This window comes from Apteryx mantelli, chromosome 1, assembly GCF_036417845.1.
Source record: "Apteryx mantelli isolate bAptMan1 chromosome 1, bAptMan1.hap1, whole genome shotgun sequence".
NCBI lineage: Eukaryota > Metazoa > Chordata > Aves > Apterygiformes > Apterygidae > Apteryx > Apteryx mantelli.
In genome coordinates, this window is record NC_089978.1 from 119,671,649 (window position 1) to 119,689,040 (window position 17,392).

The 17,392-nt window shown below is 41.4% G+C and overlaps 1 protein-coding gene across 1 annotated transcript in view; it reads left to right on the plus strand.

Moving 5' to 3' along the window:
- MPZL1 (myelin protein zero like 1) overlaps positions 1 to 16,697 on the plus strand; it is a 43,637-nt gene extending 26,940 nt beyond the window's left edge. The window contains exons 4-6 of the mRNA XM_067300218.1: positions 1,928 to 2,060; positions 5,372 to 5,477; positions 12,223 to 16,697. Of these exons, the coding sequence (XP_067156319.1) occupies positions 1,928 to 2,060; positions 5,372 to 5,477; positions 12,223 to 12,324 (341 nt within the window). The 3' untranslated portion in view covers positions 12,325 to 16,697. The remainder of the gene's footprint in view (positions 1 to 1,927; positions 2,061 to 5,371; positions 5,478 to 12,222) is intronic.
- Positions 16,698 to 17,392: the final 695 nt, after the last annotated feature.

A 17,392-nucleotide genomic window follows, 5' to 3' on the forward strand; every position in this document is an offset into this window, starting at 1 on the left:
GCAGTTCTTCAGCTAAACTATGCTGTTGTAAATCAGAAAACTGAACAAGTGAGCTTCTCTGTAGTCTGTTCTGAAGTCTGTTCTGAGAAGTAGTAAAGCCAGTCTGGTTTTATATGTAAACAGGTGCATTTTGTACCTTCTTTAAAACTCTGCAAACAGCATAATTTCTCCCTTTACTAAAAAAAACCCCTGACAACAAAAAAATCTACCAAGTCAAATAAATGACAAATCTAACCTAGTAGGTTGTGTCGGTTAATCCATCTTTTTTTAGTATTACTCTTTCAGAGGATGCTCTGCACTACAGTTTTGGATTGTCACTTAAATTCTTGCTCTGAAAGTGTGTGCGTGGCTTTTTCCTTGTGTGCAAGGCAATAGGTGGTCTGCTAACAGAAATTTACATGTTTGGATGCTTTTGTAGCCATTTATTTCTGCACCTGGAAAGGTGACAAGCACAAGAACTGAGGAACTCTTATTTTGTACATGACCCAAAATAAATCTGCTTATCTCCATATGTGGCTCAAACACAAGCTCTGTCTTCTGTACCTGAAAAGTATTACCATTTCTTGGACTCTTCTCCTTAATAGCAGATGGGTCTCTGGGCTGTCCCAAAGGTTCTGTAAAGAAGGGATGCCTTCCTCTAAAGTGTGGCACTCGTGACTTCATCTTTAATTTCAGACTAAGACTTTGAATTGCTATGTTGTTATAAATTGGCCTCAAACACTGGAGTGCCAGGAAAGCTATTGATGTGATATTCAGTGGCATGATGACATGATCAGTGAAAGGGCTAGAGATCACGTAACCCTTCTCCTGGAAGTTATTAAACTCAAAATGAACGGTGATAAATGTAAGCCTTGTTTTGTTAGTATGATGCCCCTATTTCAGCATACTGTGTTGTACTGCTGCTACTATATAAGTATCTGAAAATGGGTTTGATCTACAGACTGTGAACTTGCTGGGAATGCTTTGTGTGAGCATGGTTGGACATAAGCATCTGAGAAAGATTCTCTGTGTATGGCATTTTATCTGTTGCATCTTACATTGGTTCACTTGTATTTGATGCAGGTATTTAGTGTAGCATGGAATCTTGTGAGAAGGCCTCCAGCCTAAGACGTTTTGTGTAAATTACGATGAGAACCCCCCCCCCACAACTTTGTTACTGTTTTGATACTGGGAAAGGCTATAATAGCAGTCTGTGTGTTCTTCATCTTGTAAGTCTTTTGTACTCATTCTCTGGTTGGCTTTATTCCTGGCTGCTCTTGCTTGGTCTCCCCTCCCCTAAAAAGCATACTGGGGAAAACATGGGTAAAGCAATACTGTCTTCCTGTAAGCATATCTCTAATAACTTATAATGATCCTGATTTAAGAAGGGCAGGAATGACTGTATAAAAATGTATAGAGATGTATTTCTGAGGCACCAGAAACACGTATAAATGTTCTTAGAGTAATCATGGGTAGTAACTGGGCTGTCTGCACGCTACCCAAAGAACACCCAGCTCTCAGTGTTCTTACTCAGTTGGTTACTGATACATTAAGTTCAAATCTGCTTTCAAGTGTGCCTGTGTTTTCCTATTGACCTCACTGGGAATTGCCCAGATGAATGTAATTTTGTTTCTCAGATACAATATGAGATAGGGTTGTCATCACTGTCGCTTGTGTTCCTTGATATGTCAATCAAAATTCTTAGCTTAATATAAACTTTCTTCTGGAGGACAGTGACTTAAAGAATGCTCTTGGTGTGTGCTCAGTTCATTCATTATTCTGCTGGCTGCCTGCTATTGCTACCGTTTAGGCTGCATGTTTTCATTCCTAGATATTACATTAGTGGCTCCTGCTCTAAAAGACTCCAAGGTCAAGAGCATTTGTGGTTTGCACTTCTGTTAATCAGGGATTGCAGAAGAGTTGAATGTTTTCTCCCTTCTCTCCCCAGACAGCCTGCCAGCGTTCCCCATTGCCATGGTGGCAGGGATAGTCATCGGTACGGTTACAGGTGTCTCACCGCTCATCTCTATTGTCGTGTGTCTTGTCGTGAGAAAGAACAACTCTAAAAAACGTTACTCTGGGTAAGAGATTTCCCTCCTCACCCTGAATGATGTGAGGAACAGCGGTAGGATCAGTGGGAGGGCTAGAGGGGGTAGGAATTGTTTCAACCAAGTCTTAGCAATCATGGTTAGGGATAGGACACGGCCATGTGGAAGACTGGTCAGCTACCTGGAATGATTATCTTTGTACTGTGTTTGAAGAGAGTAGAGACCTACTGATTGCACCTGAAAATCACTAAATGGTGGAGTTGTTTCCCAGCCCCAAGCTTGTATGCTCTAAGAGCATTTAATCTGAGATCTCCTAGCTCTGCTCTTTCCCTCCTGCCCCACTTCCCCCTCCCTCCAAAAAAAAGCACCAGATGTACAATTTTAAGGAATTGTTGTGCAGTTTTAAGGAATTGTTCTGCTGAGATTAAGACTGGATTTTCAGTTGCCGGTGTCTTGCTCAGGTATCCTGAGCCTGGAGTATGTTTGCCAGCCCCATTCATCACCACTCTTACAATGCAGGAAGGAATAGCCACTCTGCATCCATCTCATTCAGTCTGTTTTTTAGTTAACTGTTACCATCCCTGCAAGGTTTTTCTTGTTAGGAGGATGTCTCTAAAATGAAGCACAGAGCCTTCAGTGGGGATATGAGAAAGCTACAAGAACTAATAAAGGCAGAGTTGAGTCCTGCGGTGATGGAACTTGGTGTTGCGGGTGGTGGCACTCTTTTCGCCCTCTAATTAGCTGCTCATTTGCTTCTTAAGAAAGAGTGAAAATTGTTGTGTATGTAATCTTAGAAACAAAAGCAAGATTTATAATTTTCTCCTGTTCTTTCCCACCAAAATATGCCTGCTCCCTGCAGGTTCTTTGACTTTACAAAAATAAACTCATGGGGATTTCTAAATTGAACTTTGCCCTGTCCTTTTGCCAGCTGGAGAGCTTAGAGAAATTGAGTTGGCCATTGCCCAGTGGTAAGGCTGATTGTAGTGAAGGTGGCTGTGTGTGCTCAAAACTGTGTGGAAGGCCTGGGTTTTCCTTTTTGCATGTGTCCTTCCCCTAAGAACTGAAAGAAGCTTGCAGTGTCACACACCAATGGTGTGTGTGACGAGGTCTGCATGCCTTGCTTCTGAGTGATCTGCTTTCCAGTGCCTTCCTGCTGAAGGACACATGCTGGAGCTGAGCCCGGAGCAGTAGTTCATGCACTGTAAGTTCTTGTAGTAGATTTAACTACTCTCCCAGGACAGTAATCTCTGAAGTTTTAATACTGCTTTCACTGACTATGCCAACTCTGCATGATGTGTTAAGAGAAACCAGATGTGCTGTGACCCCCCCAAACTTATGGACTTCAATCTACGCGACACTAACCCAGTGTGTAGTGGCGCTGATGAGATGCACTTACTTGTAGATAACAAATCTGCCTTGAACTGAAGTGGGTGGGGGCACTGGGAGGTGTCTGGAACCCTTGCATGGCCACAGTCTCCGTTCATGCTCTGACTTTGGTGTGTTTTTTTTTCTTTCTGCCTTGGTGTACTGGGATCGGATCCTGCTTACCTTCCTCTCCTTACAGAGATCCTGATATAGACGCCAGATTGGGAATGTAACAGGGCTGGGTCTTCTCTTCCAGTCCCGCTAGACACCATGGTAACTAATCAAGTTGGTGGTTGCTGTTAATACCTGTGTGTGTGTGTACACGTTTCCTCTTCCCTTGCTGACTAACCAGCTAGGTTTGCACTAACATAACTTCATTGTAATTTGTGCTGGAATCTGTTGGCCAAGGGGTGATGCATTTCACTGGGTGCTTGGGTTTCATTGTCTCATGTCTAACTGGGGAGGGATTGCTCCTTATCCCAGATGGTGTCCCTCCGTCTCTTCCAACAGTGAACTCGCCAGTGCATGGACTAGAGCACAGGAAATTCAGAGTCCTTTCCTTGCCAGAATAAAAGGAAATTTCCCATACATGTTCCTCTGGCTTGGACTGCTTTGGAGTTTGAAAACTGATGATTGGAATGGTCTAAGCGCATTAGCTGCTTAAACCTGATTTATGAGTTTTAGATAGTGTAGATCTTAGGAATTTTGTGAATAAAGCAAACAATTCATGGTTAGCTCATTTTAGTCACAGAGGGCTACTCTGTCTCTGAGACGGAGTTGAAGCCCCTTGCTATGGTGGGTGGATCTGCAGTACTTTTTTTACTGTTGCATGTACGAGGAGCTAAATCTTCTATGGTTAGACTTATCCAAAGAGTAAAAAAATGATTGCCCTGTGAGGAGGTGGTCTGCTTAATGTCAATGTCCTCATTCGTTTGTTCCCGTACTTGCTTTGTACGCTGTCTGTCCACAAAGGTTGGGAGAAAAGGGTGCTCAGTGGTTAGGGGGTTGTGGTAGCAAAGGGAACTCCTGTGTTTACTGTCAAGGAAGTGGACAGTTTTCTTTCCTGGGTGCTTGGGTAAGAGGAGGTAGAGCTAGCATTTAGAGACAGGTTACTGCATTGCCCACAGGCTACTGAAAATAAGTTTAAGGGCATGTGCTCATATGCTTAGCTCTGTGGTATTCATCTTTCTGCCCCCCCCCGCCCCGGGTCTTTTCAGTCCTGCTTTAGCCAGGTGGAAAAAAGCAAGCAGAGTATGAAAACTGGTAGCCTCTTTCAGGGGTTTTCTCACCACAAGACAGTTTCCGAAGTTCTCGGACAAGATTTGTCCCATTAGCTATGCAAGTAGCTGTTTTGAGGCCTGTAGCTTACATATCACTTGTGACTCTTAAAGTAATAATTCCAGAGACTGGTGTCTGTTGTAAGGGGGGGGCAGAATTATTTTGGCATTCTGCCCTAGCCAAAAGCAAGGGACCTATTGTGGAGTTTGGTGGGAAATGCCTTTGTGATATGGAAGAGCTGGCGGCTCTAGAAAGTGTTTGCTATAACTGCAGCAGTGGTAAAACCCTTGCTTCAGTGACTGGGACTATTTAGCTTATATACTGTTAGCAAATAATTGCTGTTCACTGTTGAGTCTGAAGCCTCAGTGAAGAAGAGGCCTATATGGGTTGTGTGGTTTTAGACTGGTTGGGTTAAATGGGAATAGCTGGAGAACTTGGGTTCTGAAGAAGTTGTCCTCTGTTAAGAGTTGCTCCTTCCTCTTTCTCACCAGTGAGTCTCTGGGAGGAAGGACAGAGAAATAACTGGGGAGAGATGGAGAATATGTGTGTTTATTCCAGAATCCATTATGTTCACTTTTACTTTGGCATGATCTGCCACTTTCATCCTGCCATCACTCGTTTTTTGTTTTTGTTCCTTTTTTTTTTTTTTGCGTATGCATCTTGAACGTTGTCCTGCAAACTCTGCTCTGCCACCTCGTCAGCTGCAGTACCTCTGAGAGCTTGATGTCACCGGTTAAGCAGGCTCCGCAGAAGTCACCCTCCAACACAGAGGGTCTGGTAAACAGCGTGCCGGCGAGATCACACCAGGTAAACTGCTTCCTGCTGCTTTCCAAAGCAGGAGTCTCCCACAGCGTGGAGGAGATGGTATGGAAAAGATGGAAGCAGGGTGGGACACATCAATTAGGTGCTGTTTGTTAAGGTGACGAGGGTTGGGTGGTAAAGGTGTCTGCTCCACACAAAGGATGGGTAGTAAGATGGGATTGGTGAACTCTTCCCTAGAAGGCTTAGTGCATTTGAAAGAATAACACCTTGATAGTAGCCGAGATGGAGTTTTGTGCCCTTTTTATACTTCTGTATGAAAAAGGTGATTCTGCTCTTGTGTGTTAACTAGCACAAGTGGTAGTGAAGTGCAAATATGAGAGCCTGGCAATGATGAGGAGTGGGTAGCTGTTTAATGTAAAGATAACATTACACCCTATAAAGCTGCCTAATCTGTTCTAGGATTTTAATGTAGGAGGAATTTCACTTAGTCTCTCCATCACTGTGAATGTGCATGTTCTAAGTGGCATGTGCTTCCTTTACATGAAAATAAGCCAGTGCAATGCAAACACTAACCAGTGATGGATCAATGTGAAGATCTCTCTTGCTGCTGAGAGCTCTCCTCTGCTGCCCTGCACACCCGACTTTTGTGCATTTGTAACTGTGAAGCTTTCTCTTGTTCCTGCTAGTGTCAGCAAAGTTCTGCTGACTTTGAAGGAAATAGGTGGCTCTTATCCAGACTAACATACTATGGGAAGTAAGTCAGAGGGGAGAGAGCACACATCAAACAAAGATTCTACGCAATGTATGATTATCTGTTAGTAATGTACAGGATTTCCTTATTTGCACTGCAGCTGTTTCTTGCCTCATGATTTGTGTATCCTCAGCAATTTTCCTGTGGAGGTTTGGATCCTGAGTGAATTTAAGTCCAAACTGGACTTTTTTTGATTGGTGACCTTTTTTGCAACTCTGCAGAGTAGTGTGTTGACTCTCAGGGGTTTCTAAATCAGAGGTGATGTCTGATTTCTTCAGTTCTCCCAACAAAATAACAATGATGTGTGTTAATGTGTTAGTACTACAGGAAAAAATACAGTGCTCACAGTGAGCTGGATAAAGTCTAAGTCCCCACTCTGTTGGGCTTACAGTGTGCTTTTGAAATGAATCTTGTTCTTGACAGGTGTGATGCTTCCAGAAAACAGAGTTTTAGTATACAGACCCACAAAGCTATCTAGTGGCTTCAGAAACAGTTATTCTCTGATATATGTACTTAACTCTACATCCCTTGTAAGTTAAGTACATCTCTACATCTCTACATCTCTAATGTACTTAACTTACAAGAAAAAATAAGAGTTCAAATTTTGACTGTTCTTTTCTAGTTCTTCTGGAGACCTCCTAGAATGGGTGAATGAGAATTAAGTTATTTTCTTTTGGCTAATACTGAAGTATTTCAGAATGATGGCAATGCCTCTGCGCTAAGTGAGGAGGCAGGCAGGGAAGATGAAGCTGTATGCCAGGAGCTAGAAGAGACATAACTGGAAGGAGGTGAACAAGAAAAGCCTTGCCTAGATTAGGAAAAAAATACTTAAATTGAGGGGGGGAAACATGTGCTCTTTTTGAAAAAAAAAAAGAGCTTATGTGGGGAAGTATTTTGCAGTAGCTGTTGGAATCAGCTCTGCTTGGTCAAAAAGCCAAGGTGTTTGATCTAACTATTGTCAGGATAGAAAACGGTACATGCTAATGTCGTAAGATCTACCTGCAGGAAGATTTTTTCTGTCCTGCACTTACATCTTGAAAGCAAGAATACTTTTGTCTTCTTATTCACTGTAACCTCCTAGTGTGAAAACTTGTCCTCTTCACCCCTCCCCATCCCCAGTGTTCTGGCTCTCAAAGTAGTGTACAAGATAAGGAGCATTTCAGAGTAAATCTAAACTTTGAAAAGATAACTCAGAATCAGTGGGTTTTGCTTTTTGATGGTCATTGCAGTCTGCTTATTCCTTGACAGAGTCCTTCAGGCTCTTCCACAGGTAGGTTCCTAAAGGAAAACTTGAAAGTGTGAATGCTCCTGACCCCAAAGGAAAAGTATGGGAAATGGCTTTATTTCTGTATAAGGGGATAGTTGAGTGTTGAGGTTGAGATGAATCTCTTTTGTCAGGTGAAGGGAGCTTTGTTTGGATTTTCTTTTCTTGGCAAATGTTTGTAGCAACAAGTGGTTCCTCCACCTTCTGTTAAGTCTTTGCCCCATCTTTACAGAACAGCAAGCAAGCATGCTTACTTTTCTTTAAAAAGATCCACAATAAAATGAGGGTTGATAAGGTTTTAAACAGATGATTTAAATCAGTGAGAAAACTCAATTTAAATTGATTACAATTATATTTTAAACTTCTAGGCATTGCTCTTCCAAAAAAAGTCTCAGCTCACCAGGTGATATCAGCATGCAAATTAACATATTTAAACAAATTATGTCTATATAAAACCTGCCATTTCTTGCTAATCAAAAAATTAGTTATAGCTTTCAAACTGTTGTGTAGGTGAAATGTTCATATTCAGATTCCTAGCAATTCCCCGAAACTGTTGCAGGTTGCTTGCTAATTCAGGCACACTTTCCTCTCTTGACCATTTTTATACCAGTGGCCCACACAGTCAGCACTGCTTGTCAAACAGTGAATGCCTATGGGCTTCCTTTTACTTGTTGGTTGAATGCCTGACATTTCACTGATGGCTAAGAGCTAGGTATACAAACACACCACCCCTGCCTCCACAAGTTTAGACCAATAAAAGAGGTATTCACTGTCAAAGAATGGCATTTAAATTCAATTTATTAAATTTAATTAATTCAATTTGATTATTTATGTATCTGTTTAAAAATCTGTAATTAGGTAGTTGTGCACATCATTTCTCAACTGTGTTAGATATAAGGCTTCTCTGCAGGTTGCATCCTGAACCTGCACTTCCTTTGTGTTTGGGTGCAAGCCTATCATCTCTGGAGCTTCCTTTCTAGAGGGCCCCAGAGCACTGAAAATATGTGAATCTGATTTTGTGACTGTTCAGCTGGTTGAGTCAAATCCACTTGTTTTCATTCTTCCTTCTTTTTCAGCAAGTATGTTCTGTCCTGTCAAATCCGTATGTGGTGTTTCTTCTCCATGCCGTCATTCTCTAGTGACTTTTACTCTACCATACTGTTACTTGGATGAGAGAGAAGAGTGTTTCTGATGAAGACAAGAACTGTATGTGTTTCACAGATGAATGTCCTTGCTAGTGATCTGGGTGCTAGCAGGCAAACTGGAAGGAAGATGTGTGTTGTCTCAAGACATGCAAACTCCAGCATGGCAGTCATTTGTATGACTGCTGTGAGTACTTGCAGCTGAGTACTCATTTCTGGGCAGGCTGAAGGAACACTGACCCTAAAATGTAACTTCTCTGGAAGTGCATCTCTGATGTACAGAGCAGTATGGCATAGACATCCTAAGCTGATAGATCTGGTCAGTGTAGAAGCAGGAAGCACTAAAGCTGTGTTAACTTAAGTACAGCTGTGCAGTAGTTATGCTCTTTCTGGCTTGAAATATACCTGAACTGGTTCTGTGTACATTTACTCTGGACCCCAGGGCCCTGGGAGGGAGCTGATTTTGGTGTAGGGACTCCAGACTTAAATTTCAGATGAATTTCCTGGGCTGGAATCTGAGGTAGCTGCAACATCTCTTAGAATCTTCTAAAGAATTTGGGAACACTGCAAACTCTGTGGCACGGTGGTCTGACTTCACAAGTCCTGTTTCTTTGCCATAATTTTCAATTCATGACTCTGCTGATAAACTTTAGCAAGGTATCCAATACACTGCCTACTCTTTTCCATTGATTCTGACCGGAAAAATCACAAGGCTTAGGGAAATACTGAGTAGTTTATGGCAGTGCTGGACTTTCTTTTGGTTGTGAGCTTGTGTGGGATTAGGTGAAAATTCTGAACTGGTTAGATTTTTTTGAAGCTTGTATTTGTGTAAGAAGAGTCTTTCTAAAGATCCATATCACTGGAGGTATCAAATGCAGAAAGAAGGCCTTGGATTTCCCTTTGTATCTACTGTCCTTAAAAGCTTGCCGGTGACCAGCAACCTTCATGCTATCCTAGCAAAGGATTGGTCTTTGCTGTTAACAGGGAATTTTTTTTCTCCTCTCCCTTTGCACAGGGGAGGTGTTCTGCTGTGGAGTAAAAGATAAAAGCATCGTATTAGCTCCTTCTTGATGGAGCTCCAGAAGCATTCTGTAATAGTCTCTGGAGCAGAATATGCTAGTGAGACATTTGTTTTTCAGGTGGAATTAAGTGGCATCAGCTCAGGTACTGAGCATACTTAGGGGAGATGTGTGAAGCACAGATCTTTTGTACAGGGACCATTTGCAGAGACTCTTATGCTGATCATAATCAGTTAGAAAATCATTTAGCAACAAATCAAATAGGTGGGGCATGCTAATAAATCTTGGTCCTCCTTTTCTCTAGGTTAGCTAATCTGTCATTTATTTAGGAGGTGGTAAGCACATCCAAACAATGCTATTGTCATTTGGATCAGGTGGTCACACCAGTCAGTCTGTCCACCACCATCTAACATGCTGGTTGCAGCAGGGTAGTTATATTTAACCTGGCATAAAATTAGAATGGTGATAACTGATCCTGAAATGAGCTCCTCTGGCAGAAAACTGACCCATCAGAATTTCTTAAACAAACATGAAATATTGTGGTCAGTGTTTTATGTAGTGTTAGATTTCTTTTTAACTGATTGGAAGTGCTCTAGAGCTGGAATTACTGTATCATTGAACCATGGCTTGAGGCAGATGAGGCTTCCTAAATTGCTTGCAAATAAACCTTAGGCTCACTTTGCCTTGAACAGTTTGTATAGATACTGCACTCTAACTGGAAGCAGTATGATGATCCTGATGACGTGCTGGGGACTCGAACTGCATGAGCGCCAGCAGCAAAAAAAAAGTGATTTTAATGAGATTTTAAATTGGAATTTTTCCAAGACTGTATCTCTGTCTTTTTCAAACATTTTCTCTATGTTATTTTCATTCAGCATTTTATATCTGCTCACAACTTCTCATTCTTTTATCCCCTTCCTCTATTTTTTTCTTTATGACTTGGAAAATACTTGACCTAGAAGGTAGAAAATTTGGGTTTGAACTGCTTCTGGAACAGGAGGACAAGATATTTAGAAGGTGCATGCTTTGCTGTTGTGTTGCAGGGAGGAAGTGCTGCTCAGAAGTGTACCTATGGTCCTTTTTTTTTCTGTATAGATGGACTGTTTTCATCTCTGGCTCTTAGTTGCTTCGGAAGATAGATTGGAAGGGTTTCTGGGTTAGTTCCATAGAGATGTTTTCTAATTTGACAGAATACCAAAAGTACTGAGGAGAAAAGGGATGGGAGAAATGCCTGTGAAGGCTACTTCTCCCTGGGAGATAAGGGAAACAGAGAAATGGAGTAAAATGGATGAAATGGTTTTAAAGAAAAAAACCCACAACCAAACAAAAAGACCTCTCCTTGTAATCCCCTGCCACCCGACAGTCCCTTTCTCTCCTGCACAGCTAGTGTTTGTGTGTGTGGTTTCTGCATGGAGGTCACATGGTAGGTGGTCACAGCCTTCTGCTCTGTGCTTCTTTCAGTTGAGGTGTGCAGAATTGGAGCTGCAGGCCAGGTGTTCCTTTCCCTAAAGGTCCCACCTGTAACTGTATCTTACCGGGTATCTGCTCTTCATTGGCTGAGGTCCTGTCCTCACCTCATCTCAAATAGTTGCTGTTCCCTTTCCTGTAGGCTGTGTTTTGGAACACATGGTGCTTCAGGAAGGTGCCGCTGTGTTTGAATGCTCTGCTGAAACGTGGCACTTACTGTTCTCCACTTCCCTCTAGCAACTCTAACAAAGGTGTGTGGCTGTGCTCAGCTAGTGCATCTGCAGTGGCGCTTGCTACCATGGTCGTTTCGAGGGAAAGCCTGACCATAGCTGTCCGTGTCGGGCAATGCTGAAGAGACTGAGCCAAGACAGCAAACTTATTTCATGCATGGAGAAGTCAGGCATGATGGTCATGGGGGGTGCTCTAGTCTGAGGGCCTGCACCATGCCTCAGGTTGCTCTGTAGCATGACAAGGGAGCCTTGATGGCCCAAGAGGTGAAGGATTCAATTTTAGGTCTTTAACTCCGGGCTGGATTGGCTTGAAAATGAGGTAAGAATTTGCATTACTGTTGTGTTTTAGCATTTTTTGGCTCACTGCTGTGTAAGTTTTGATCCCAGTGCTTGCTTGAGCAGTGACTGTGATATCACAAGGCAGCTGCAGGTTTGTTCTCTCCCTTTTCCTCATTGTCCCAGTGCTATGGCTGCGCTGAGATTTACAGAACTTGAACGGTAGTACATGATATATGCTCTGCTGTCTACAAGTAAACCTATAATACAGTTTCTCCTATAAAATGTTAAACCTGGCATGCATCTGACTAAGCTATGTATCTTTCTCTATTCCCTAACATCTAAGAAATGCCGCTTTTCAGAATAAAGGATTCTAGATTTTGCTTTTTGTGCAAAGGCATGCAGCCTTAACAGAATTAAAGGGAGGACACTGTGCTGTTTGGCATGCTCCTGGTAGGAGAAAGGTGGCAGACTAGAGCTCATGTATAGGTGAGGGCTCATTTCACTTACTTCGCCATTAGAAGTCATAAAAGTTCTGTGGTCTTGCTTTATTTTGGTCTCAGCTGCAGCCCCTGCAGAAGGGAGGGGCAGTGTGACCTATTCTGAGAAATACTGATTGTGTTTTTTTATTTCATTTCCAGGGCCCAGTCATTTACGCGCAGTTAGATCACTCCGGAGGACAGCACAGCGACAAGATTAACAAGTCAGAGTCTGTGGTCTATGCTGACATTCGGAAGAACTGAGAGGAGATCCTAACCTATCCAAAGCAAAACACACATTCAGACTGGAATTGCTTGAACAAAATTTGACCCAGAGAACTCACATGTGGCCTTTGATGCCTAGGCTAGGACCAATGCATGTGCATACAGAGGGAAAGATATATATGTATTGTGTGTAAATAGTCTATTTAATCGTACAGAAGTGAGACCAGTGTTGCATGTGGAAATACGGTAAGGATTCTGCTTATAAATTGCCAATATTCTTTTTTGTATCTTGTATGACGAGAGAGAAAGTGAAAACTCGCATCACAATTTTAAAATATTTTTATCTTGATTATTAATGGAGAAACTGGAAGAGCCTGAAGATTCTAGCTTGACCTGGAGATTTTTTTTTTGCTTATGGGGCCTAATTTTTCTTGATGGGGAACCTTCACAGGGTATTCATTTTTTCCTTGGTCAGATTCTCAGTACAAGCTACCTTCTTATATAAACTAGACATTTTCACTCTGGTCTGGTAAGCTAGGCTGTGACTTCTAGCTGTCAGAAATTTCATGTCTTACTGTTGAGTGAAGGAAACTTTTAGGCCTACCTGACCTGTGTAACACAGGTCACAGAATTGTTTACTGCTGTATTGAGCCCATATACTCAAGCTTAGTCCTTTAAGGTACAGGGATAGTGTTGGTCTATCAGATTTATGAAATGGTAGTTTACTTATGAAAACTTAAGAGCTAGTGAGTTAAAGGAATAGGAAGCTATAGTTCTACGTGACTGCCTCAGATTCTGTTGAACCTTTCAATTAAATGTTTCTTCTGTGAAACTCTGTCATTTCACATAAGCACAAAAAAGGGCTCCAAGGGATCTTGAAGTTACACTATTCCCTCAACTCTCCCTCATGGCTCCATTATACCTCTGTCACTTGCTTAAAGATGTTTTTTCTGTCCTTAAAAACCTCTAATGGAGGCCAAATGACCTCTGGAGGCAATCTAGGGTTTCACTTTTTTTTTTTTTTTGTGGTGTTACCTGTCTTTGCACAGAGGATGTGGAGCACAGTTTATTTCCTTCCTCTTTACGAGCCTACTACTCGAGCATTATTTCCCAGCTTCTTGTTTCTAGAATAAACTCCTCATAGATTGTTACAGATTTCTGATCATTCTTTTCTGCTGAAGAGGATCTTTCTTTAGCTGATCCGTTTGTATCCTGAAATTTGGTGCTCAAAACTAGAAATGGCATTCCAGCTGAGGTCTTATCAGAGCAGTGTATAGTAGAAGGATTTCTGTTTTGTACATCCTAATGTGATGTTGGCTTTTCTGTAGCAGTAAGTCACATTCAGTTTGATTGCTGTAACCCCTTCTCTCTGGTTCTTACTATTTCCTAAGTGCAATCTGTTTGTCTCTACTGAAATTCTGTTATGGCTTTTTCAGACCTCATCTTTGACTTGACAGATGAAAATTTTCTTTGAATTCTCATCCTGTCCTCCAGTGAGCTTGCAACACTCTTTAGCTTGATATCTGCAAACTTAAGCTTGCATTCCACTGTATCGTCAAGTAAATGAAAAATATTTAGTTTAGGCCCATGGCAAACCCTTTTGGAATCGCTTTAGATAATTTGGCAGTGAAACTTGTGACAGTGAAACTTTGATAACTATTTTGAGTAAAGTGCGTTTTCTCCCAACAAAGTTGGGTACACCAGCTGTATATTACTTTGTCAGGATCACACTTTGTTTTCTGACAACACCTGCCTTTGTTAGAAGCCTCACTAAAATCAGGATGAGTCCTGCTGCTGCTTTCCCTGTCTAGCAGGCTGTTACTCCCTAATATGTTTTACACTTAGCAAGAAACAGAAGCTTTTGAGATGGTTGATTGAAAAACTTCATTTTGATCTGCACAGTCTTTCTCGCCAGATGTTTTGGAGTAAGAGAAATGTGATGAACTGCACCATCAAAAACCTGCTGCTTTGAGAAGATAGGGCTGGCCTTGGCTCTGCTGTTGTCTGTTACTAATGTTTTCTTATGCTGGAATATACTGGAAAATCTGAGCACAATCCTGTTACTTCTGGTGCTGACTTTAGGAAACATCTTTCATATTGCTTTTGATTAGCTACAGGTACATGAATATAGCTTATACTGAGGAGGCTCTTTGCAAGGCTGTTTGGATGCTCTTTGTGAAGGCAGAATAAACTAGGTAGTATTTTTAAAAAATGCTGGACTCCTTTTTAGAAAGAAACCAACTTTCTTACCCCCAGGAATATCAGACCTCAGACCTCAGTCTTAATCCCTCTCTAGTCTGAAGGATGTTGAATTCATTTTTTCATGGAAACATGAACAATGTTGCTTGGCTGGAATAGACAGCTTCTACAATGCAGCTGTTAAAATAACTTATTCAGGTTGAAGTCAAAAGAACTTGAGGCAATATGTGACTAAAATTGTTGTGAACTTTCTGTCCCTCTGGGTGCTTTAGCTTTTTTAATCAGATATGGTAGCCCTGTGCTGGCGAAAGGGACTGATGCTAAGTTGGTTAGCAGTGTCTCACATGTTAGAGGACTTCTACTTCCTTGATGGGTAGCAGGTAGAGATTAAAGCCAGACTGCATCATCAGATCCTGGTGTTACGCTGACCAGAAACTTAATTCTGTTCTCTCTACTGCTGTCCTCTTAATTCCCTGATGCTGTTTTTTGTATGTGGAGAGGAACAGCTTGGGCTTTGAGGAACATTATTTGTTCTATCCTTGTCCTGCTGCAGTACTGCTGCTAGCTCTTTTTAGGACCATGTCTTATTAAAAAAAAAAAAAAAAAAGAAAAGTAAAAAAAAAGAAAAAAAAAGTGCTGTGGGCAGGCTTACAGAAGCACAGCTGAGCAGCAGACAGCCTTTCTTGAGGGAGTAACAAATTATAAAACTGTTAATGTGAGCAATAACTCTTGGATAATGGAGTTGGGGAGGGTCTGTGTGACATAAAGGATTTACAGTGAATTCTTTATTTGTCATGCAGGTTTTAATGCACAGTGACACAAAACTAGCATCAATCTCAAATGTGTTTTTCTGCTGTGAGGAAAAAAGGTCATTTATATGTAAAGCAGAACTTGCAGTCATTGAAGAAGGAGTGCTGTTTTGGATTGCCACCTTGGGCTCTGGCTGCTAAGCCAACTTGCACCCCCTAGAGACAGGAATATAGAAGACATTGTTCTTCTTGGCCTGTCTGTTTCTTGGCCCCTCTGTTTCTAACCGAACTGCAAGGTGGAAAAAAGTTTTACCTTTGTACTGACAGTGGATATACTCTTCCGTATTCTTGATTACCAGAAAATGATGAAATGAACTATAAGGTGTGAATCTGAGTAAATCAGCAGCTGTACTCAGTACATCAAATCTCCATTGCCCCTTCTGAATTCAGCAGTTGTTCTGCAAAGGAGATGGTCAGCATGTTCATTAAATAGCATTAAGAACCATTACAGGGTAGCAAATGTGTCCCTGTAACTAATTGCATGATGTGTCATTTCTAACTGGAGACCTGTAGGGTTTTGTTTTCTCTCAAAGCTTTTGTGCTATTTCAATTTGTGACTAGAAAAGCTGGAATTAGATTTTTAACTTTTTTAAACCTGTGAGAACTGTTTAGGTAACCATCTGTCTTGTAACTGCAGTAAATGTGTATATGCAACTTAGGAGCTGCTTTCCCTTAGAGTGGATTTATTGAGGTAAATCGTGAGCTGTTTGATTTATAACCAAAATACCCTCAGTCTGTTTTGAAAGTTTGTCTTGGAATTTTACATTATTCATATATCAGCCTAGGACCTCAAATACAAAATGTTCTTATTGTGTACCAGGTGATGGAATTATTTTTTAAAACTGTCAAGGTGAGGTGGGTAACATTTCTGGGCCGTGGTCACACCCCTGTGGTGCTAATATTTAGGTAACATTTTATATGGGAGACTACAAAATCATTATATGAACTATACTCAGCAATTATGCTCTTTGAGGCTTCTCTTTTCCTTCTCTTTACTAATGAGCCCTTTTATTTAAAGGTATTTTTGCACTCTCTAAAATATAAGCTCAATGCCTTTTGAGATCAGTGTGCTGTGCAATCTTTCTGTCTCCCTACAAAGCCAGCTGCTTTATGTGGTAAATATAATTGGAAACACATAGACTAGATACTTTTCTTTTTGTAAACCTCTATCTTGGAGGTATGCAAGAGAACAAACACCTACAAGATGGGTGTATAATCTGTGTGAGGGAGCTAGATATGCATTGCATGGCCTGATTACACATAAAGTGCCCGTGTAGCAACTGTTTGTGCTTTTGCTTTTACAGACTCATCTCGAAACAGTCATCATGGATATTTTTTCTTGAATTGACTTTCATGTTTTCTATTGTAATCTTGTGAATATTTTAATACACTCTTTTCCCATTACTGGTTTGCTGGACAAGTCTTATCTGGTTAGCGACTGCAAGGGGAGGGAGGCTGAAATACACCCTTTTTCTTCCTGACAGTATTCTTCAATTGCTGTGGTCACTGTCAGCTCAGCAAACAACACACAACTGGAGCGTTCACCATTTGAATGGATACTCAGAATTACCACTTAAGCTAGGAGAACTAAGAAATGCAAGTGAGACTATTTAAGGCTACACTGAAAGTCTGTAGCAGAAACAAAGAAAGAGAGAGCTTCATGGCAGGACAACCTCTGGAAAAGGGCATCTGACAGAGTTTCTGGGATATCTTACTAAGCAGAAATGTCTTGCTAGAAGAAAAAAATGCTTCTTTACTGCCATGCACAAATACTTTGCACTGGATAAGACAACACAGCATTATACAGAGGGTGAGAAGGAGAGGACTTCAGTGCCACAAGATGCTGTAGCTCTTGTAACCGTAGAACTCCTCCCCACCGTTGTCATGCTGTTATTTGGTAACTCAAAAGGGATTGTGGGGAAGGGAGGGAGAAGACTTAATGAGAGGACATGGCAAAACTCCAGTATTTCAAGGCATCCGTTTTATTGAATACTGAAGAAGCTACTGTCTCTCAGTTGTCTTGCTCTCCTGAATCTAAAGCTCTAAGCTCTGCTACTGACTTACTTCCAGCTTTGGTGGAAGGAGTCACTGTGACAGCA